Genomic DNA, 22,493 nt, shown 5'->3' on the forward strand with positions numbered 1-22,493 from the left:
TACAAATGGGAAGATACTCAGGCGTATACAAATCCTTAATAAGATCCTACAACTGCTAACCACAGTGGAAGTGGAAGGACTTTCCTTTATGAACATATGCAAGACCTGCTGATAGATACCACCTATTTTAAACTGAAAACTTGTGAGCAGCGTGGCCAATTTGTTTTGCCTGTAGTGCTATTCTGGTAATTTACTGCTGTTGACTAAATTTAGCCACAATCCCTCATTTCCCTCCATTTTCTGCCATTCAGCTCTATTATTTTGTTATCTTGCAAATCATTATATAAATCATTATATGTTACAGAGAAGTGTAATGGCTTCGTCATTTGTCATGTCCTTAAGACATTCTGCCTGCTATCTCACAGGCAGATAGACATCTTGGTTGAACATACATGCTCACCCTTTGTCTCCTCCAGGCAAATATGTTCAAGTAGAATTATAGGATTTAATAATATCTGTTTTCCTTGAATCTCTTATCTGATTTCAGCTATCAAATGTGAAAAGGAAGGAAATAGCTTTTACCAAACGCACTTTTTCTATCTGTGGGGAGAATTCCTTTGATTGTTACTGTGGTCTCCTTTTCAGAATAAGGTGGCTCACCCAAACTTGTAAAATGCACGTTAATTTTCTGTCAAGAACACAAACATTTCTTTGAGCTCAGTCGTGTTCCCTGTCTATCTCAGGGTGTATCTTCAGGTTCAAGCGTGCAGGTGGGGAGAGAAGAGAATTTGTGCAGATAGTTTCATGATACAGGTTCTCCAGCGGCGTAAGTTACAAAAGAAGATAAAGTATGTAGCTTGGCTTTTGACAAATGTATTATGTAAATATAGTTCAAAATGTCTTATTTGCAATATAATGGATGCTTTAACAATTGTATTTTTCTATTACATAGACCTTGGGCTTTTAATAAAAGGACTTCTTTGGAATAGCTCTCCTGCATGGTACAATAACTAATTTTGAAATTGTTAAGAACAGGTTATTCTGTTACAGAAGTGGTTATATTCTAATGCAAAATAAGAAATGGTGTCTATCGGCCATAAAATGGACTGTTTTTGTTAACAGGAGGTTGTATTGCTTCGTTTCAGAGAATAGGCCATGGTGATAAAAACCATGCTGATGCAGACAGATCGCCCATCTTTCTCCAGTTTATTGATTGCGTGTGGCAGATGTCTAAACAGGTATGTTATGTTATGCTTCAGAAAGTAATGCTGTTAAGAGGTTACTAAATTCAAAACCTAGGTCTTTAAAAAATATATATATTTCAAGAGGACAGAATACCTCTGTGCTCTGACAGTGTAGTAACAAATAGTATATTTACTTTTAAGGCATACCATCTCTCTTCCCTATTTCTAAAAGTTGTATCCAAGTGGTAGTTATGTTCCTTGATACAGGGCATTGGTCACACGTGCAAGGATAGTGTGTATTGGAGATGGGTTGTTGGAGACACACTGAGAGATGTGACCCAGCAGAACGCTTTTACAGAAACTGCAACCAGCTAGCTTAGTAGGGTCTGTGTTTCACTTCATAATTTTTTGTGAAGCTGTTCCTTGAAATACCCAGACAGTGTTGTTTTGTCAAAGCTTGAAAAGGAAGATTGGGAGGTGTTGAGTGTTGTGATTTAAACATATCTTCAGTAAGTAATGAAATGAACTTGGTCTGTTCAGGGCCAAGAATTAGGAGCTAAACCCTTATTTTCTTATACGGTGCTCTACTATAAAGAGGGCAGTATGGATATCTTAATCTTTCTCTCTGTTACAAATGTAACAGTAACCGTTTAGTATTGTATTCTCCTTAGGAAATAAAGATCAGTTAGAGTATTTTGAGGGCATAGTTCTTTTTAATGACTAGTTTGAGGAGATGGAACACCTCGTGACTTCTGAACTCTTATTCTGCTATGAAGTATATGGAAGTATTATGTTAAAAATTATTTTTAAATGTTTTCAGGCTTCTAAATGCCTTTCTTAGTCTCTTAACCAGGGCATGTTCGTCTCTCTCTGTTTTTGCTATACAAAGAACAAATTTGCCTCTTCTGTTTTAGTTTCCTACAGCCTTCGAATTCAACGAGCAGTTCTTGATTACAATCCTGGATCACTTGTACAGTTGCCGGTTTGGTACTTTCTTGTACAACAGCGAATCTGTTAGAGAAAAAGAGGTCAGTCAAACCACTGATTGTTTAATTGTATTGCTATCTTGGTGCTAGATGATTACAAAAAGTTCTGATTGTGTTGTATTTACCACATTCCTTGTATGACAGTGTTCTTGAACTGGTTTTATTCTCATGGTAGAATAGTTGCATGGTAAATTCCTTGATTTTGGTAGCTTAAAGACTATACAGTTGCTAAAATACTTGTCAAAAACTGTTTTAGGAATATTTCTAATACAGTAACTTATACAATTCTAAGTAAATCAGAAGTGTATTATTGTTAGAATGTAACCATGGCTTCTGTGATGGGTTTCCTGATTCTGTGCAAATATTTACAGTTCTTATTTCAATTTTGTTTCAGAAAGTGACTGAAAAAACATTGTCATTATGGTCTTTGATAAACAGTGAAAAATCTAAATACACCAATCCTTTTTATAGTAAAGAGCTAAATCGAGCGCTCTATCCAGTAGCCAGTATGCGTCACCTTGAGCTCTGGGTCAATTACTACATTAGATGGAACCCAAGAATTCGGCAACAAGTAAGTAAATTGTCTAAAATGTATAAAACGCTTGGAGATGTTGGAAATAGGTTTTTGTGTCATGGCTAATTTGCAGAATAGTATCTGCAATCTGCTCATTTTTTAAATATATTTATAAGGATAGAAGAAAAAAGATGAAACTGATTAAGGGTTTTGTTTTTTTGTTTGTTCTTTTTGACATCACCCAACTCTTCTTATAGCACAAAGCTTATTTCACTGCAAAGTCATCCTCAAACTCTTTTGAGCCTCTTTTCTTGGGGGCAGGGTTGAGAGAGCATTTTTAAGGGCTGTGGATATTACTAGAGGGTGAATGACAATGCTTAGAAGTAGTGCTTACTGAACCCTGGGGAGTTAGAGCAGTGGCATCACAAGCATGCTTCACTGTATTTGCATTGTCTTTCTCCTTTTTCTGGGAGAGCATACAAAGTCCTTTACAAATTAAGATGAGCTATTCAGTTCCTCTTTTAAAACTGCTCTCTCTGTTGATGGTTTATGGTAAGTTTTTTCCTGTTTGTTTGTTTGGTTTTTTTTGCTAAAACTTTGACCCAACATCATTTACACTGTGTAAATACTGGAGGAAGGCTGTTGATGATTATACCAGCGAATCAGATTGAAAATCCAGGAACACTTTTATCAAACTATACATAATCTATTTGCGCTTTTAATGTTTGATATCTGAATGCTCAATTTTTGTTACAATCATGCTAAAAATCTAGGCAATATGGCACGTAAAGATGGTGTACAGAGACTTATTTGTCCTGCTTAACAAGCTGTGTAGTTTTGAGAAGTAGAAAACAGAGGAGCGATTTCTTTGACAGAAGCAGTGTTCACAATCCAGATTCTGGAATGAATCAGGAGTTTTCAAGCAATGCAGTTCCTCTTCTGCAGCTGATCTCCTATATTATTTACAGTACTCTAGAGGCTGTAAGGAAGCCAGACAATATGCTATATCTTCTTGCAAGTATGTCACCAGTTTTAATTTGAAGTTCTCATTTTAAGGCTTCTGTTGCTTGCTGTGAAAGATGAAGGCATTTCGTAAAAGATGAATCCAAAAATATCACTTAGAAAGTGAGGAATTACAGGGTACGCAAACTAGCTGTAGTAAATCTACTTTAAAGTGGTATTTGCCATTAGTCAGGAAAAGTTTTTGGCAGGAGTTTCTTATTAGATATGCAAACCCTTGTGATAACATCCTGTGCTTCTGCTAGTAGTACCTCCTTTTCACCATGTTTATATTCAAAACGTAACAAATTTATTTGTTTGCATGTGAAATTTACGTGTCATCTTGACTTAAGCATCTGAGTGGCGCATGTGTGGCATGAACCAGTTTTTTGAGATGACCTACCGTAGTGCCATTACGTAGAACCATGAGGGCATCGGACTTCTGTCTGATGAAGAGTTTGGTCTGTCGCAAGCAGCACTGTTAACCTTACGTCTCTCATCATCCTAGTAACTAGGTTCAGTCGTTGATCCAACTTCCACATTTGCTTCAACATTTATCACCTCCTTCTCTGGGGTGCATAGCAAGTGGTGTGTCTGAGAGTCACTGGTTCAGCTGTTTTTGACCTGGTAGGGCATTTAAATTTGCTTCTGCAAATTTTCTGTTAATAACTCTATGGGCAGAGAATTGAGAAACAGCAGCAACTTCTTGACAGGTATATAACAGCTGAAAGTAATTTAAAGCTCTGTATCTGCTTTGGACATTCGTAACATTTCTTTTCCATTTGTTTCATTACTCTATCTGTATGAAGGAAGCTAAGCTTAAAACGGGTATAGTTGTTTTTGCTGCGAGTAATCGGAAAGCTTGGGTAGTTGATTTTTAAACACATTCAAGTCTGTTCAGAGAATTCACTAATAAACTTTTGCATTTATTTCACTTGTTCATTTATATATAGTTGCAAAGTTACTGTTTAAAAAAAAAAATGTAATTTTAGTCAGTAAGAGTGGTTATTTAATGTGAAGATTTGGATTTCATCATAACCTGATCAGCATAGCTAAAGACTTCAGTCTGGCTAACCACTTTTCTAGGGAAGACAAGACATTTGAACTCTGGAATCTAAAACCTCTTAAGTAAGGAAGAGAAAAGCTGTGGGCAAGGTATTCACACCTATCTTACACACAATATTAGATAATAAGAAAATAAAATCCATATGCTCCAGGAAATTCTGCCTCATTTTTATTGAGGTAGGAAGAATTGTTTTGAGTAAAGCAAGATTTTGCTTTGGATGAAAACAACTTGAACCCAGAGGGCTCTTGCATTGTAGAATGAAATATTTCTCTTTAGCTACAACTTGGTACATATGTTGGAAACTAGAAATACTAGGTACTACCAGGAAAATTATAGATACTGCTGCAACCTGTATAGATGTACTTGGACTGAAGTGATAAAGGACTAATACAGATCTCTTTTCAGCAGCCAAATCCAGTGGAGCAGCGTTACATGGAGCTCCTTGCGTTACGGGATGATTATATGAGGAGACTTGAAGAGCTACAGATCACAAATAATGCTAAGATATCCAACTCATCAGCTTCATCAACATCTCCCTCACAAATGATGTCCCAAGTACAAACACATTTTTGAAGAAAAAGTTGACTTCTTTCTTTATTGTAATAGCAAGTGGTGCTTAATATAGATCTATAGTATAAAGAAGAATATTTTAATGCCTTACGTTAGACTGTCCTAACACAAAGTATTTTAGACTGTCTTCATTTGAGGAGGACTTCAAAACAGACGAAACCAACTCTTCATTTATGTGCCTTTCAGAACCTGTGGAGTGGGAACATGAATAATCAGCTTCTAGTTTTGGAATGCTTTGAGTTATCTTGGAAAGCCTGGTACAATTGAATTGAAATCGATTGATTGTTTTCCTAAGAATGCTTTAACTTATTACATTGTAGGTTGTGTTCCTGTAAGGGAATTCATGCTCAGTCTCGGCTGTGAATAAAACACATTAACGTCAATAGGAATATTCACATTGTGTAAAATTAGGTATGTGTGTATTCCTGTTAGGAATAAGACTGTGGACTTCATGAGGCAAAAATAAATCATATTGTAAGATTTCAGAGAAGTGTTGAAATTTTCTGGTTACCTGAGAATTCCAAATTTTCCTGTTCCAAAATAAGTGAAAATCTGGAAGGAATTTCTCTAACTTCTCTTTCTAACTAAACTGTTCAAATAGCCCAGTAGGTATCAAAAGAAAAATCTATTTTTTATTGTAACTTTTTTGAAAAAATGACAATTGTACTGGATTCTGAGAAGTCCTGTTTTGGTTAACTGTTGAACATTTTAGTATATTACAAATTATCACTGTTGGCTGTTTGGATTAATACAGAATAAAATGCTTCTGAATAAGGTTTATATAATTAAAAACATACCCACAGGGACATTGCTTAAATATCCAGCAATAGCCATTGTATTAAACCTTGAATATGTCTTATAAAAAAAAAATGTGCCTGTTTAGAGGAGCTTTTATACCAAAGTAGGCCAAAAAAAAAAAATCAGTTACGAATACTGTTGAAAACTTGTAAATTTCTAGTTTATTGTTTAATGTATATCTAACTTCTGTTTAGTGAATTTATTCTTAAATATTTAAGGGACTTCAGTATATGAGATTTGCATATAGCGTGTGCACTTATATTGAACTTTCCAGTGAATTCTAGTTTGAAGTCTTCATTTCAGAGGCTTTTTTTAAACCTTTAATTTGTTTTTTTTTCAGGTATTTTTTAATACTTGCAAGCATTTCTTATGACAGCACAGACCTTGCTACTTGATATTTAATTAGGATTTTGCATATTCTCAGAAGTTTAATGATATTCAGGCAAACTTTGCAATTCAGAATCTGTTGAGGACTGATACTGTTATTTTAAAGGAGTTGTTTTGATGCTTGAGACTTCTATCACTGTAAATTATTGTACATGTGAGTTTTGATCTGCAGGATATAATAGTATTATATATAAATTAAGTTGTGTAAGTATACATAATATAGTTTTAGAAGTTCTGCAAGTTTATAAAGTGTAAATATTTTGCATATGAAAAGTAAATTTAAAGCTATAGTTCCATAAAGTAAGTCAAAGTTTAGAGGACATCTGAATATTTTTAGAAACAGTATTTTTTTCAAAGAAATAAAAGTATACCGCATCTTGATTTGATTCAGTATATACACTGAGTTGCACTATTTTTTTCAGGGAAGCTCAGAGCATACTGCATGTGTGTTCTAAATACAAGTGATTTCTATGACTTACTTTTGTCCTCTAAATTTCATTCTCCCTTCAATGTTTTTCGGTATGTTTCCAAAATAACATTTAATGCCATGATCCTCAAATCGTGGCTTGTTGAGGTAAATAAGATGCATTGTTTCAGATGAAGGAGGATACTCAATCGATCATGATATACTTATGTTTTGAAAACTATGCATACTCTGGTATATTTGCCTTCTACTTGCGGTTTATAAAGTTTATAAGTTGTGGAGTTTTAAAGTTTCTAAACTTATACAAGTTTATTAGAGTATTTAAAGTTTGTGTTTGAATTGAATGCATTGGTGACATCTGAGCAGTGTGGAGGAGTTCAGAAAATAGTTTTTACTGTGTAAACACTACATGTTAACCTATTGCATTTGGGGAAGTGTAATATAATGGAAAGGATCTTTTTTGCACTTAGCTCATTACATATATTCCATTCTTCATGTTACTGCTGTGGTTGAATGCCATTCTTTGGAACTCTCTAGCATAATAGCTATGTGCGGGCTTGATTTTTTTCAAGCCAGCAAGTAAGATACTTGGTTTTAATTCTATTTTGTGGTGGCAATATCAATTAGACAAATGTAGGGATGTTTTAAATCCAATGCTTTCTGGAAAATACTACTTTAGAGTTATTGAGAATGTAGGCATACAAACTGATCAATGTTAATAGGAAGCTTTTCGTCTTTCCATTTAAGGGAGTGATTTGGGCTGTCGTTCTGCAATGCACTGCGAGGCAATACACTGTATCTGTACAATAGCTCCCCAGTCAGTCCCCATCCTCTCTTCTCAGCTGCACTTGTGTGGGTTTTGCATAGCAGCTTCAGAAATCACTGAAGTTAACAAGTTACTGTAGCTGTGGTAGCCAGGAACAAAATACAGAAAGTTTTGGAGGTGGTGAATAAGAATTAGGCACTGAGTGCCTTTTTCAGGAGAGGGAAAAATGCAGGGCTGAGATGTAAAATCAACAGCTATAAACACCTGATAGCCGGTGTGAAATATCAGTCTCAGAGCTGTATTTTAGTGATGGCTTTTTCATTTTTATTTTTGTATCCATTCTTCCATGGACATGAGAGGTTAACCCAGTTTTTGTACCGGGCTCCCATTACATAGGAAGCTGTTGTTGAACGCCTTCTTTCTTTGCTGTTTGCCTTATCCCGCCCAGTGTCACTGTTATGGGTATACCCTAGAAACGATTTGCATACTACCTCCTTTCGATGTATGTTTAAACTCTGCCTTCAGCTCTCTTTTTGTTCTGTTTTGTCTCATTTCGGTCTAGCATTGTGTCACACAGGAGAAGGCAGGTGTCTATGCCCAGCCAGGCCTCTGAGGTGTTCTCCTCGCCTAACATCCTCAGCTGGGCGCTGTCGCCCTGCCGCTGGGCGCTGCTTTATAACCCTTCGGGGCGCAGAGGGGGCTTGCGAGCCATGTACGCGTGTGAAGGAAAAACCAATAAAGCTGTCACTTTGAAACCACCCGCCTCAAGCAGACGTTTAATTGCCGGGGTGGGGGGGAAGGCAGCCGGGGCTCCCCCTCTCCCTCAGGCCCGCCGCCGCCATCCTTCCCCCGCCGCACGGGGCCGCTGCCCGCCCTCCCGGCGCCGCGGAGGCCTGTGGGTAAGCCCCGCCGCCCGCTGACAGCTCTCGGCCGCCGCCGGGGCCCGAGCGGGGCCGGGCTGAGGCGGCAGGGCCGGGCCGGGCCGGGCGCCATGGAGCGGGCGGCGGCGGCCGGGCCGCCGGGGGAGGGCGGCGGCGTCGTGAGGGGCCGCGCCGGGCGGCCGGGGGTGGCGGCGGCGGCGGGGGCCGGGTCGCGGCAGGCCAGCACCGAGACGCTGGACAGGTGAGAGGGGACCGGGGGGGGGACGGGGCCGCTCCCCGAGGCTCGGCCTCGGCAGCCGGGAGGCTCGGCCCGGCCCGGCGCTGCAATCCGGCAGATTTCCCTCCCGGGGCGGCGGCGGCGAAGTTTCCTGCCTGCGGTTGCGAGCTGCTCGCCATTACCGGCAGGCCTGCAGGATTTGGGGTTTTTGGGGGGAACTACGTAACTTCTCGTCCGTGCGGAGGCGGAGGAGGCTGCTCTCGCTTTTCGTTCTGTGTTGGTGTTCAAGTGCAAGAGGCGGGTACTTGGGCGCCCCCGGTTCCCTGGGAGGCGGGGGGCGGGTGCTGGGGGGCTCCCTACGCAGGAGTTTGCCAAGTCCCCCTCTGTGGCGGCTGGCAGAGGAGTTCCCTGCTTTACAGGTTTGCACTTGGAGACAGGCTTACTAACCTAAAATCCTTAAACAAGCTGAAATTTCACCTACGTGAAGGAAAGAGAAAAAACACTGGACTTAGGAATTGGTGCCAGGCTCCACGTTTACTTGCTTTCCTGTTAGGAGAAACCTGGAGTTTTACATCTTTTTAGCAAAGGTGGAAATCAAAGGCCCATTATCTATCGCTAAATTCACGTCTTTCTATTCCTTCCTATTGTGCTTTCATACCTCAGTTTTCATCTTTTTTTTTTTCTTCTCCTGATCTTGTTGGACCCTGAGAAAGTTATACTGATGCTATATCACATAATTTATTTGTCGGTGCGGTTGCAGCAGTCTAAGCTGGTGTGCGTGACCTCAGATGGAACAAGACACACTGGTGTGCTTCCCGTTTCACAGGCAGTGGTCAGACACTGCTGCCTGCGATCTGCGTCCTGCGATATACACCGATATGTCCTGGCATGCTGGGCCTCGGAGGTGTGCGTGCACGCACGTTTGTTTTCCTCCTGGCATTAAGTTTGTTGATCTAGTGATTCCCGGGAAGATAAGCCGAAGGGAAATAAATCCTTTTCTTAATTAGCTATTTGGAAACAAACTTAGGCTAACTCTAAAGAGATATACTGGAAATCAAGAGACGTGAGGGTAGGTGAAATAAATGAGCTCAGGAAAGAATTACTGTAGATTTCTAGCTCATCCCCTATTTTGCAAAACTTAAGTGAAAGTTTCTCTAAGTGCCCTAACACGAGGGTTAGAGTATATTCCATGTTCAAGCGGGAATATCATAGATGTCTTACTTGCGAAGTAGCGTTTTGTGGCCTGGTACTGTGTAGAGTTCTGCGGGTGGGGCGAAAGCTGCCAAAGTTTGTCAGCAAAGTTCTTAACTTCATGCCTGAGAAACCTCTGTGTTGGCTGCATGCCCCTACCTGTAGTAGCACAGTTAACATGAAGAAAGACCTCTAGTTAAGTAGTAATTTGTCATCATCTGCCGTTATCCCACCCTCTTAACGTCCTGGTTGTACCTGTTCCGTGCTGGCTACGTGTATGTAGTTATTCACTTCTTTGTCACGGGATACTCACAAAATCCCAAGCTAATTTGTGAATGAATTTTAAAAATGAATTGAAATGTTCTGTTTACGTTTGACTTCCGAATAAGCATTAAATCTGTACAAGCGCCTAGCTAAACTGTTTGAAGGAACAGCAATTATCTAGTGCATGAGCTGAGCCTGCGTGCCGCTGGCGTTCCCAGCTTCTCATCAGATAATGGCACGTTTTGAAGCAGATCTGGTGCACTTCACAGGGGCTGGCAACAAACTCGTAATTGCTCTTCACTGTCAATGCTGTGTAACTTGTAAGCTATGCTAGCTCAGGCAACGGCTTTCAAAATGCATCATCTCTGATGTAGTGCAGTTCTGCTGTTCAGATTCGTTGTCTTCAGGGTTCTTCTAAACAGCCCATGCTGCAGAATTCATTGCTGTGGCATGGGAAGGCCAGTCACGAACTTTATTCAGAGATTATTTTATGAATAGAAAAAAAAATAAGTAGCTAAATAGAAGCTACTCTTTAGAAAATGTGTATTTTCTATTTTTAATATTAGTATAGAATACAATATAGAATACAATAGTCAGTACAAAATGTCAGTAGTACATGTTTTTTAAATACTAGCGTAGAGGAACATAATTTTAAGGAGGATTTACTGAATAATCAGGAAATAACAATACAGAAAGTATAAGGTGTTTCCTGTCAATTGATTAAATCCGTTGCATGGATGGTGTTAAGAAAAATATGTGTGAATGTTGAAAAAATTACACTGGATAATGAAACCAACATTTTTGTAAGCACCCGTGTCCCTAAGCACACTTTTGAGCTATTGACAGCGCTACATCTCTGATAAGATCCAGTGAAATTCTTTTCCCTGATTAGCTTAATGAAATAATTGCGTTCTGTTCTCAACAACAACAAAAAAAGATTTTTGTAATTTTAATGATAATTTATGGCCTTTTGTATATGTGCTCAGTGGCTATGCTGTCTTCAGTATACATTTTGAATTATTGCTGAATAATTTCAAATCTTCTGTTCTTGTAGCCCTACTGGATCACATGTTGAATGGTGCAAACAGCTGATAGCTGCAACAATTTCTAGTCAGATTTCTGGGTCTGTCCCTCCAGAAGGCGTGTCCAGAGACTACAGGGTAAGTGACTTGAGGGATGCATTGGTTTGGTTGAGATAAAAGTGAATGATCAGGAAGGTCCTTACTGCCTTGATTATCAGGTGGTAAGTACTTAAGTGGTCACCGAATGTGTCAGAACTAGAGACACCTCATTATGCACAGGCATCTTTTGAGTCTGTTCTGTGAGTAGTGCCATTGAAGTCTATAGGAAAATCAAAAGTCAATGTTTTAAATAAAAAGCCAAAAGTGAGTTGTCTTTCCTTTTGATTACTACGTCAAAAAAAACCCTGGTAAAGTAGATTAATAATTACAGGTTGAAATTGCTTCTAGTGTCATTTGGAGTACAAAATTGAGCTCTTCAGATTTCACCAAAAAAATAAAAGCGTATGTCATTGTTACTGTGCAAAGAACATAAATGATTATCATTTTTCATGGGGTTTCACCAGACAGAAATTAATGTCAAACAAAGCAAAATCACTTGTTTTGTTCCCTCCCAGCAACATTTTTGTCATTAAAGTAGCGATTGCACGGTGTGCTTTACCTAGGTTTCATTATGCTTTTCATCCCCTATTTTGTGCTCATTTGTTGTTTGCAGTACGCCGACAGCCAAGTGAACTATCAAGAGTTGAGCGAACCATCAAGAGTAGAGCATATGCAGTTTTCATCGTCTGATAAATTTACAAGTCACCCATGTGTCAAGTCCCCTTAAGAAAGCCAGGCTGTTGCTGTCTAGATCTCAGAGTCCTCTCAGATCCTTTTTCTTCCTGGATTTGAAAGAATTTTACATTCTTTATGCAAAGTGGCCAAATGAATATTTTACCTTTCTTGTACTTAACTAGATTTTAAATTATTTACTAATAAGCTCTGTGATTAAAGTCTGTTGTCCAGAAACAGCGTATTTTAGCTTCTGTGACTGCAGGTCAGATTCACCCCAAGCCTGAAGATGAATCTACAAAATGTTTTTGATCATAGTCTGTTTAAAAATTCACCTCACAGAGTTTCACATCGTTGGCACAGTCAGCAGCTTATCCTCATAAAAAAGGGCAGCTCTTCCCTACTATGGCAGCTGAATTGCAAATGCTTACTTGAGGTCAAGGCTAACATCTTTGATAAAACGTTGTGGGAAACCTTGCATTACAGCTGTCGATGTTGTATTTGCCCTGTAGATCAAGGACTTCATTTTAGTAAAATCCAAGTGTGTAAGCTTGCTGCTCAGTTTGTCTCTGAGTTGGATGACAATTCTCTGGAGTAAAGAGAGCTATTTTATTCTTAGTAACCTTGTTCTCTATTCCAAAGTCATCTTGGATATTACTTAAGAGGAATAAGTCTTTCGAGGCCTAATTAAAAGTGTTTAACTCTGCTTCGTTCTCTGTTTCTTAGAAAAAAAAAATTAAGCCTTGTAGTATTCAGAACTGTTGTGTAAAAATTGTATTTGCCATCACATGATTGTGATTTGAACTCCCATATTTGTGTATAACATCATGTAATTTTTTTTAACCTGGAATTTCTTTATTTAAATTCAGGACCAGTAGTGTCCTGTGGAGTGCTGTCTAGGAAAGGGTTTCCTTTGCACTTAGCTTCTGCACAAGTTGAGCGGTGCTGCCAGTTGCTTAGTCAAGACCACAAACACGCTGCGTTTGCGTAGTTCCAGAATGACAATTCAGTGCTGCACGTGCAGCGTTCAGAAACGAACACAAGCTTAATATTTTGGAAAGACGTGGTTGAAGTTGGTTTGTGTGTAAGTGAAGAAAAACATGCACCGGCTAAAATTAAGGAAAATATAAAAAGTTTATTTAGAAACTTTACTGCCCAGATATTAGACCTTCAGGGGTTTCACTTATTGAACACTTATTTTCTTCCTCAGTAAGGATAGTTAATTATGCTGAACAGTTCTGATTTGCATATGACTTTATATAACATTGAGACTCTGCTTGATTTTGCCTGTGATTTGAGTAATCTGTCCAGATGTATGTAGCACCTTCTAGCACGTTTTTCATGTGCCAAACCAAAGCGTTTGGTTTTTGTGGTGTCTTACAACAATGGAAGGATTTTTATTTTCGTCATTATTACACCAAAAACATTAGTGTCCAGCTTATTGGCATTATCAAGTGTTCCAACAAATTTATAGTGGTGATTCAAATTCTTTAAAATTAATCTGTATTTTGTTTCATATATATGCAAGTTCCTGGTATAGAAGTCAAACTTCATTATTGCCATGGAGTTCCCATGTAAAAAGATGATGCCTGTTTATAACTCAGTTTCCTTTCAGGCATCTTTCCCTTTTGCTGCACACTGCTCCATTCCTTGAGTCTCTGTTACCTTTGACTGCCTCACATCCTGCATTTAGAGTATCTTACAACTTAGAAACTTCAGATAGGGCTGGATGGTTCATCTGCTGCTGGAACTGGTCAGGCTGTTCTCCCGCTTTCTGCTGGATTTATCGGGAACTCTTGGGTTTATTTTTTCTTTCATTTTTTAAACGTTTCAATCGATATGTTTGCACAGGAGTAAATATACAGATTCTTGTATCTACTGGTGGCTTCTGTGTTACTCATTCCAGAAAATCAGTTTACCAAAATGTAATTTGGGGTGGGAGGAGCAGACAAATCAGACAGAACCAAAGGAGGGGCTGTAAAGGAACCGTCAAAACCAGAGGGTGCTGTGTATGCATGCTCTGCCTGGAGAGAGGCCCTGAGGGAGGGGTTCATATAAACGAAAATCACCTCGATTGCAGTAGCTGAGTGTAAATACGCTCAGAAATAAGTTGAGAAGAGCTGGGTGTCTTTGTTTTGCCATTTTAATCTAAAATTAAATTTGGACGGTATATTTCATAGCCGTTATTGCAGGCTTATCGTCTTCCACCCGAAAGGTTTACCAGGCTCTTTTCTTCTCACAACAGCACGTTGTAACTGGATAAAAGGGTGATTAGGAATACATTTTTCAAAGGAGTTTGGCGTTTGTTTCATCACTAAAATGAAGTGGCTAGATTGTTTTCAGAGCAAAGCAGTTTTGCAAATGGTAGCTACTAGATCCACATAGGGTTTTTTGGGTTTTTGTTTTTTCAAAATCGACCTGTAATTAATATGCTTGGAAGTAGAGTTCTTCTGGAAATCTGATGAAGTAAAATACAGTATCTTTGACAATCAAAACTCTGTTTTGTTGGATAACATTTTGTATTTTAACTAACAGGTGTTCAGGAGGCCTGACATACGGGTAAGATTCCCCTCGGCTAGCAGTAAGACGGCCTCCTACCTGTTTGTCTTTTGTGCTGTGTGAGATCTTGGTGTGTCAAGCGTTCTTCTTTACTTCATTAATGTTTTTTATGAACCAGTCAGACCGTTTTGCTACGCAATGCAACAGCTTCTTTGCCATAGAAATGCTTTATATATGTTACTATGTTTTCGTGAGCAATAAAAGCCAATGTGTAAGAGAGCAGTATATTTAAATGATGTTACGAATGTGCAGTACTAACTTCCGTTTTATCACATTAATTTTGACAAAATGGATGCTTGCAACTGAGGCTTACATGCTTCGGACTACAGAGCACTGTATTAGCAACTCTAATGTGTTATCTGTGCTGAAGAATATTAATGGTTAAAAGCGTTATGTCTTTCTCTATCCTCTTTAAATAAGGTTCAGATTCATGCTTGCCTTTGTACATGTTTTACCTTAATTGCTACAGCCCCATAGAAGAACTGGAAGTTAGGTTTGAAGTCGGACGCTAGTGCAATGACCTACATCTTTTTATCTTCTTAATGATAATTTTGAGACCAGGTCTTGCCCATTCCTTATTGGAGATGAGGGGAAAAAAAAAAAAAAGCATGCATTGTTTTCTTGTCCCTCTCTCTTAGAAACATTTATGGAGTGAGAAACGATCTGGACAGTGTTCTGAGATTGTTCATGAAATGTGTCTAACGCTTTTATTCACACAAAGAGCTCTTGTTCAGTCGCACAGCAAGAGATGAAGTCTGAATGATTTCTTTTTCTCATCTGTTGTTTACATATTTGAAAATGATGTGTTTAGGCTAGTCATACACATCCAAGTTGATCTTTTTTTTTGTTTGGAATATAAGGCTCTTGAAATATTTGGCATGGGATGAGTAACAGAAATTGATTGTTTTCCTTCAGTTTTTCATAGCTCTTTGTAAAGGCTTTGATCTTTCAATGATCTTCTGTGCTTCTCTTTCTTTCATTTATTTAAAATATTTTGGTGTTTTTGCTGGTCCTTCTTGTTTTCTCTCAGGGATCATGATATCTACTGTAATTTCAGAAACAACATTTTTATGTTTGGAACTTAAGCAATTTCATTTTAACAGAATTTTATCAAGACCTAAATATTAGTAGTCCTTTATAATTTGAAATATACTTTTATTAATTAAAACTTTTTAAGCACATGTAGAGTCCAAATTATCTGAAGCTATCTGAAATCCGTCTTTCTTTTGGGGGGGGGGTTCTGTAAAAATACTGTAAAAAGAAAAACTGACTTTAGCAAACAATTGGAAATTTGACTTGAGTCTGGCTTTACAGCCTATCAAGTGAGAAGTTCTTTGTATGGGGATGGGGACTACTTGGATGTCATGAATACAGCTTCTCTCTAGTTGATACAGAAAGAAGATGAAAGAATAATTTTGTCTGAACGTATTAAAACAATTACTTCATTTGACCCAACGACATTTTTGCTTCTACTTGGAGTGCATAGGGACATAATGTTTATTAAAAAGATTTAATAAATATTCAGGATTTGCTGCCAATGTGATTGCAAAAAGAAATGTAAAAATGTGAGTAATATTCATATTTTGCCACGAGGAATAATTTTAAGTTCTCTAAAGTTACTGACAAGCAGCAACACAGAAGTTGCTGGAAAAATGTGTGAAACCATAAAACTGAAAGTTCAATTCAAACATGGTTTACCGAGTATGGCATTGTTCAAATTGTCTAAATACTTCTATTTGACATTGAGCTATTTTTTCCTTGAAAGATTGCATGACTTTTCCCCTAATGCTACCATTGCAAGCTGTACTCGATTTCTTCTATTTATAAGCATGTGGCATACCTTGAATTCATCTTCTTCGCTATGGAGTTGCTTGTCTTAAAAAGGCAGTACATACTTTTTGTTCCTGTGTACCAGCATGGACTCTTTGTGCAAAAGGGAGTAATTTTTAATTTTATGTTGTGAAAGTAACATTAAATGGGTAGCCCCAAGAGCTTGGCATCTTTTTGTGGAAAGTAGTTTGTGCCAGGAGTTTGCCAGCCTTTGGAGGGCAAAGGTGGAGTTAAAGTATATGCTGTCTCTTTAAGGAAAGAAATAAAAAAAGGGGGAAAGCAAAAAAGAAAAGGTTCTGTCCTTTCACCTGTTGTCTGCATGTTTTTTCTCGTTACTTCTCTCTTACCCTTCTGCTGCCTCATGCTATGCAGGAGATTCAGGATGGACACAATGGCTATCATTCTGAAGCAGAAGCTGACCAGGTGGCAAGTTTTACTCCTCTTCCCTTCATTAACTGTGTAGCACAGTACTGTATGCTAGTACAGTCCATGGAAACCTCATATTTCTCATTTCAGAGAGCCCATAGAAAGCATTTAGTGTGTTAACTGGGTCTGTGCTAGGTAGGGTTTCCATCTGATGTCGTGTAGCACAGCTGTAATGCTGCACTTCAGGCCCCATGGGGCAGAGCAGACCCACCCATCTGAGTCTGTAAGCATTGGCTGATTCTCTGCATGTCGTCATCTTTTGTCATCGGGTGCTGATATAAAAGTCTGGTACTAGCCAAGAAAATACAAAACCAAAGACCAATTTAAATGTTTTTAGAAGTTACCTAATGAGGGCTTGCATTTTATTTTTGAGGCAGGCAGATCCTACCAATTATTTGTGTGTTGATCAGAGCTGTAACACAAGGGAAGGCTATTTGTTTACTATAAAGCAGACCATTATATTAATTCTCACTTCAGGATGTACAAAATTGAAACCTTAATGTCCCATCACGTTGACCTGAAAGAGGTATTTTTCTCATGTGGTCCTTAAAAGTCCCACAAACCTTTGTATTCTTAATTAAAATCTTTAGTAAATCTCAGTTGCCAACAAAGGACACAAAGGATTAATCTTGTCTCATTCAAGAATCAAGCCCCTTACCTAAATGAAAACTTAAGAAAGTAGCCCTTGTTTTAAAATCACTGCTTTTTTTCTTCTGTATTTCATTATTACTTTGTTCTTAATCTGACCTTCTGGATTCAAAATTCCTACAGTGGACCTCTTCCATAACTGTGGCACTCTCAGTAGGGTATTGATTCAAATAGAACCTGGTGGGGTGTTTCTGCCTGCTACTAAAAATCAGAAGTGGAATTGCTAAACAAATAAAGCTTCTGCCATAAAAATCTCTCAGATGAAAATATTCAAATACTAAATGTTCACCATTAAGAATGGAAAACAGTTTAATATCAGCTTTAAAATGTTCTCAAGCACATTAAAAAAAAAAAGGCAAAATAATACCTGCTTTTAGCAAAAGACTAACAAATTATTAATTACAAATTTGGGCTGGTATTGTTCATGTTTTTGTACGCTATCTGTAGCTAGCATGTGAAACCGTTGCATAAAAGCTTTGTTACTAATACATTACTAACACGTATGTCCAATATTTATAATACCACATTCTGTGTTTTTAATACAGTTGTGCCTTATGAAAAAGGTACACTTCTTGCATTCCAGTAATCTTGTAGTAAAAGCACTTTGCATCAAAATGTATCGATGTAGTACAGAGGGAAAGTGAGATTTACTCATGGGTTTGGGTTTCTGCCAGGCACTGCGGGATGGAAACAAACTAGCACAGATGGAAGAGGCTCCGCTTTTTCCTGGAGAATCCATCAAAGTTATTGGTAAGCATTCTACTGAGTACTACATTGAATACTATTAATTCACTAGTATGTTTATTTAAAAATAGGTTATTACTTCCTTTTGAGTTCTGTTGTTTTAATGTAATGCTATTTTGGATATGCAGATTTGATGGGGGTTTCTTTTCTTTGTCTTGTACATCCAAATGTAGACCTGAAAGAGTAATCAGTTCAAGAGGATGATTGCTCCGTATAGATAAATCATTTTATGTCAGGAGTTAGTTTGTTCCATGTGGATGGATGGGTTGTATTTCTGCTTGGGGCTGCTGAGGACGCCTCATAGATTCAAGAGCTCTAAATTGTGATAACAAAGAACATGAAGTTATATAAAACTTCATTTCCAGTTCTTAGGTTGATTTATTTCACTTTGGCCCATGATGGCAAGCTCTGTTTTAGCAGTACAGTTCTTGCCTAGAAAAGAATGTGTGTTCTTTCAAATAAAAGCATGGATGAAGTTATGAGCATGTCACTGACTGACTCTGAGGTCAGTTGCATACTCTTCAGTAATTACCGTTTGCGTGCTCTGTTTCTGAGGTGAGTGTGGGTGCTTTAAACCTCTGAGCAGCGACCAGAGCTGCCTGCAGCTAAGAATACCAGCAGGGTGCCAGACTTCTTGTTACCTGTCTGCCCTTAGAGCAGGGCATGCTCTCTCAGCACAGCCCTAGCTGCTCAGTAGGTGCTGAACAGCATCCCAGAATCAGATTATTTTCATTATTGAGATAAAGCCAACTCTTTCGGTCCTGACAGCATTTGTAGAGCAGATTTTCCTCTTTCCTCCAATTCAAGTATCAGAATCGTAATGTGTTATGGAACGTCAAAAATCTTACTATTTTTAATGGAAGTAGATTTTTATGGAACAAATGTCTGTAATGGTAAAATAAAGCTTTAATTGTTCTGTTTTCCAGCTAAAGATGTTATGTATATCTGTCCATTTATGGGAGCAGTCAGTGGTACACTGACAGTGACGGACTTCAGAATGTATATCAAAAGTGTCGAAAGGGTAAGCCTTCACTATCTATCTGCATTATTTTTTTGGGGTAGAAATATTGCTGAAGTAGATTTCAGAAAGTGACAAATTTGCTGTAAGTGAAGCATGATGTTCCACAGCAGTCTATTAAACAGGAATTGTAGTTGACCCTAATGAAACACACATGAATAATAAGAGGTTGTGTTCCTCTGGATGTAACAAAATTCATTTGTTTTATTCGCAAATTTCAGGATCCACCTTTTCTAGTTGATGTTCCTCTTGGAGTGATAAGTAGAGTTGAAAAAATTGGAGTACAGAGCCATGGAGACAACTCATGTGGTATAGAAATAGTTTGCAAGGTATGACGTGGTACAGATTTATTCATATTAAGGATTTTCATTTCACTTTTCTGTAAGAGGGATCTGCATGCACATGTGCTGTTTCTCTGTCTGCTCGCTTCCCTGTATTTGAACCTTGCTTCATTTAGAGAATACATTTCAGTTCCTCTTGTGATACTGTGTAATCTTCAACGCTTCTGCCTTTTGTCCCAAGAGTGAATTCAAAGAAAAAATGGTTATTGTTGTGGTATCCAGCAACTCTAAAGACAACTGCAGTCATCTGATACAAACAGATACAGAACTTTGTTCTGACATGGGTCCAGTGATGTCAGTGACTTAGTGTTACGTATATGCTTTCCATCAGTCACATTTCTTATAACTGCTATTACTTTTTTAAATTTACCCTGGGGTAAAATAGTGTGACTTATTTTTGACAGGATATGAGAAATTTGCGGCTTGCCTATAAACAGGAAGAGCAGAACAGATTGGAGATTTTTGAAAACCTTGTAACACGTGCATTTCCTGTGTCTAATGGACTGGTAGGTCTTAAGACGTAGAGAAGGCTGTCTGGGTCTGTCCTATTCTTTGAAACTGTAGGTGGGGAAATACAAGTGTGGTATAACAAACATTAAAATATTGATAAATAAAATCTGTTACAGAGCAGGCAAGCTGCTCTGATCCTGTTTCCTTTTTTGCATCACAGAACATTATGCTGAGTCCTGCTATCAGTGAAATTAGTGAATTTGTACGTAACCCTTGAGATGCAGATTTGCCTAATGTTGTTGATTAAGAATAAATATATGTATAGACACTCTAATTTTCTGCAGCAGATAATTCAGTCTAGAAGTTCTGTATGAAACATAGGTACAACTAGTCATATTGTTAATTATCTGCGAAATGCTGTTTTGTGTGCTTGTGTGGATAAGGAACTGGTTGGAAGGTAGGATACCAGTTTTCTCATCCTGGCCTTGCCTTTGATCTGTTCTATTACCACAGGCAAGTAACTTTGACTGTTTCTTTTCTTGATTTTGTTAATTACATAGCATCTACTTGAAAGAAAAAATTGTCTTTTATTTACTTTTTAGCATGGTGTTGTCCATTCTTGACTCAAAGTTGTATGTCTGCTGTTAAAGAGTTTTAGAAATGTTACATCTGAAATATTATAGGGGGTCTGTGTTTTGGAGCTTATTGTGCTTACAGCCCATCAGATAGTAATGTAAGCCTTTGCTTTGTTGTCTTTAGCCTCTTTTTGCATTCAACTATAAAGAAAAGTTTGCTGTTAATGGATGGAAAGTATATGATCCAATGGCAGAATATAAGAGGCAGGTAAGTTATATATCTTGTTTTGTTACTTGTTTGTTTCTCCACCGTCCCCAAAGTCATTTCAACAACAGCAACAAAAAACTCAAAAGTTTTAATCTCTGGCTACATGCAGACACTTGTCTAGATCTCATGTTTAGGTAATACAGCGCAAGTGGCCTGATTGGGAGAGTGTTGAGTACCTGCTGAAATTGATGGACACAACATGTGCCGAATACTTCAGCAAATTGGTCTATGTTAATGTGGATTCCTAAATCCACCTTCTCTAAGTGCTGTTTTTAGAAAACATAGGCTCTATAAAAATTTGTTCTTGAATACACATCATTAAACAGAAGAGTAACATTAGTTTGTCATTGTAAATCTAGTATCCCAGTTGCAAAATTATTATTTTATTATATGATCTATTTTTACCTGAGTGTACAGTCTGTGTATGCAAAATAACCATTTGAAGAGGTTTTTAAGATAATAGGAAAGTCTTTTGGTGTTTTGGTTTACAGTACAATCTGAAGACCTAAAGTTTGTAACTTGTTGAAGACAAAAATGTGGGCACACTTAATTAAAAAAAAAAATATATATATATATATGTATCATACCAAAATTTTCATCACCAAAACCAGGTGTGTAGAGTCTAACCTGAAAAATACAAGAATTATTTGCTTTCTTACAGGGCTTGCCCAACGAGAGTTGGAAAATATCCAAAATTAATAGCACCTATGAGCTTTGTGATACATATCCTGCTGTTCTTGTTGTGCCAACCAGTGTAAAGGATGATGACCTCTCAAAAGTGGCAGCGTTTAGAGCCAAAGGCAGAGTTCCAGTAAGTGAAACTTTTACAAGGAGGTAAAAGTTCTCTATGTATTTTTAGCTTATAAGAAATGATCAGAGTTCTTCTGGGCTTTTTTTGTTTAACAACAATGGGCCCACTTCCTTCCTGACAAGGAGGCAAAGAAAGAAGAATTAGGCTTGATGGGTTTAGAACTGAAGAAACCAACTCAAATGTGAGTCTAAATGCTTGGTTATTGTGCTGTGTAATAAATTTTTGTTTGGAATTAACACAGTGATGTCTGATGCTAATTCGCATATTAACTTGCGTTCTGATTTGGTGTGGAATCTGTTACAGCCATAGTGGGTTTTTTGAGAATAGATAAATTTTGCAGGTAGCGTAAGAACCCCTATAATGTGTTAAATGGTGACAGCGTTCATGCTGTAGATCTGCTTAGCCAAAGTAGCATACAGGTCCATAAATTTCTAGATGGAAACAGTTTTTCTTCCTCTGTTGTTTTTTTTTTTCCTAATTAATAAGTTACAGTGGCAAGCTTAGTTTTTATTAGAAGTAAAAGTTGTTTAGAATTCCTTTGTATTTCAAGCTGATCAGATATAGAATAGAATAGTTGGAAGGGACAGAGATCATCGAGTCCAACTGCCTGACCACTTCAGGGCTAACCAAAAGTTAGAGCATATTATCCAAATGCCTCTTGAGCACTTGACAAACATGGGACATCAGCCACCTCTCTAGGAAGCCTGTTCCAGTGTTTGACCACTCTCATGGTAAAGAAAATTTTCCTGATGTCCAGTCTGAACCTCCCCTTGTGCCATTGCTGTGTGTCCCATCCGTGGTTACCAGGGAGAAGAGACCGATGCCTCCCTCTCCCTTTCTTCT

General features: G+C 38.1%; 2 protein-coding genes across 13 annotated transcripts in view; both read left to right on the forward strand.

The window, feature by feature from the left end:
- The window catches only part of MTM1 (myotubularin 1), a 39,890-nt gene extending 31,501 nt beyond the window's left edge, over positions 1 to 8,389 (forward strand). For 6 of the 10 annotated variants that reach the window (XM_040572178.1, XM_040572176.1, XM_040572179.1 and 3 more), the window contains exons 13-16: positions 1,086 to 1,178; positions 2,039 to 2,152; positions 2,505 to 2,681; positions 5,095 to 8,389. In XM_040572178.1, the coding sequence (XP_040428112.1) occupies positions 1,086 to 1,178; positions 2,039 to 2,152; positions 2,505 to 2,681; positions 5,095 to 5,262 (552 nt within the window). In that variant the 3' untranslated portion in view covers positions 5,263 to 8,389. The remainder of the gene's footprint in view (positions 1 to 1,085; positions 1,179 to 2,038; positions 2,153 to 2,504; positions 2,682 to 5,094) is intronic. The other 4 variants (XM_040572183.1, XM_040572177.1, XM_040572184.1 and 1 more) reach the window with 1 other exon arrangement.
- Positions 8,390 to 8,653: 264 nt separating this feature from the next.
- The window catches only part of MTMR1 (myotubularin related protein 1), a 38,298-nt gene continuing 24,458 nt past the window's right edge, over positions 8,654 to 22,493 (forward strand). Inside the window, exons 1-9 of one of the 3 annotated variants that reach the window (XM_040572188.1) lie at positions 8,654 to 8,756; positions 11,242 to 11,347; positions 14,516 to 14,539; positions 18,118 to 18,193; positions 19,114 to 19,208; positions 19,427 to 19,534; positions 19,951 to 20,052; positions 20,756 to 20,839; positions 21,501 to 21,650. In XM_040572188.1, coding sequence (XP_040428122.1) covers positions 18,148 to 18,193; positions 19,114 to 19,208; positions 19,427 to 19,534; positions 19,951 to 20,052; positions 20,756 to 20,839; positions 21,501 to 21,650 — 585 coding nt within the window. In that variant the 5' untranslated portion in view covers positions 8,654 to 8,756; positions 11,242 to 11,347; positions 14,516 to 14,539; positions 18,118 to 18,147. Of the gene's footprint in view, positions 8,757 to 11,241; positions 11,348 to 14,515; positions 14,540 to 16,741; positions 16,793 to 18,117; positions 18,194 to 19,113; positions 19,209 to 19,426; positions 19,535 to 19,950; positions 20,053 to 20,755; positions 20,840 to 21,500; positions 21,651 to 22,493 lie in introns of all 3 variants that reach the window. The other 2 variants (XM_040572187.1, XM_040572189.1) reach the window with 2 other exon arrangements.

This window comes from Cygnus olor, chromosome 13 (genome assembly GCF_009769625.2).
Source record: "Cygnus olor isolate bCygOlo1 chromosome 13, bCygOlo1.pri.v2, whole genome shotgun sequence".
NCBI lineage: Eukaryota > Metazoa > Chordata > Aves > Anseriformes > Anatidae > Cygnus > Cygnus olor.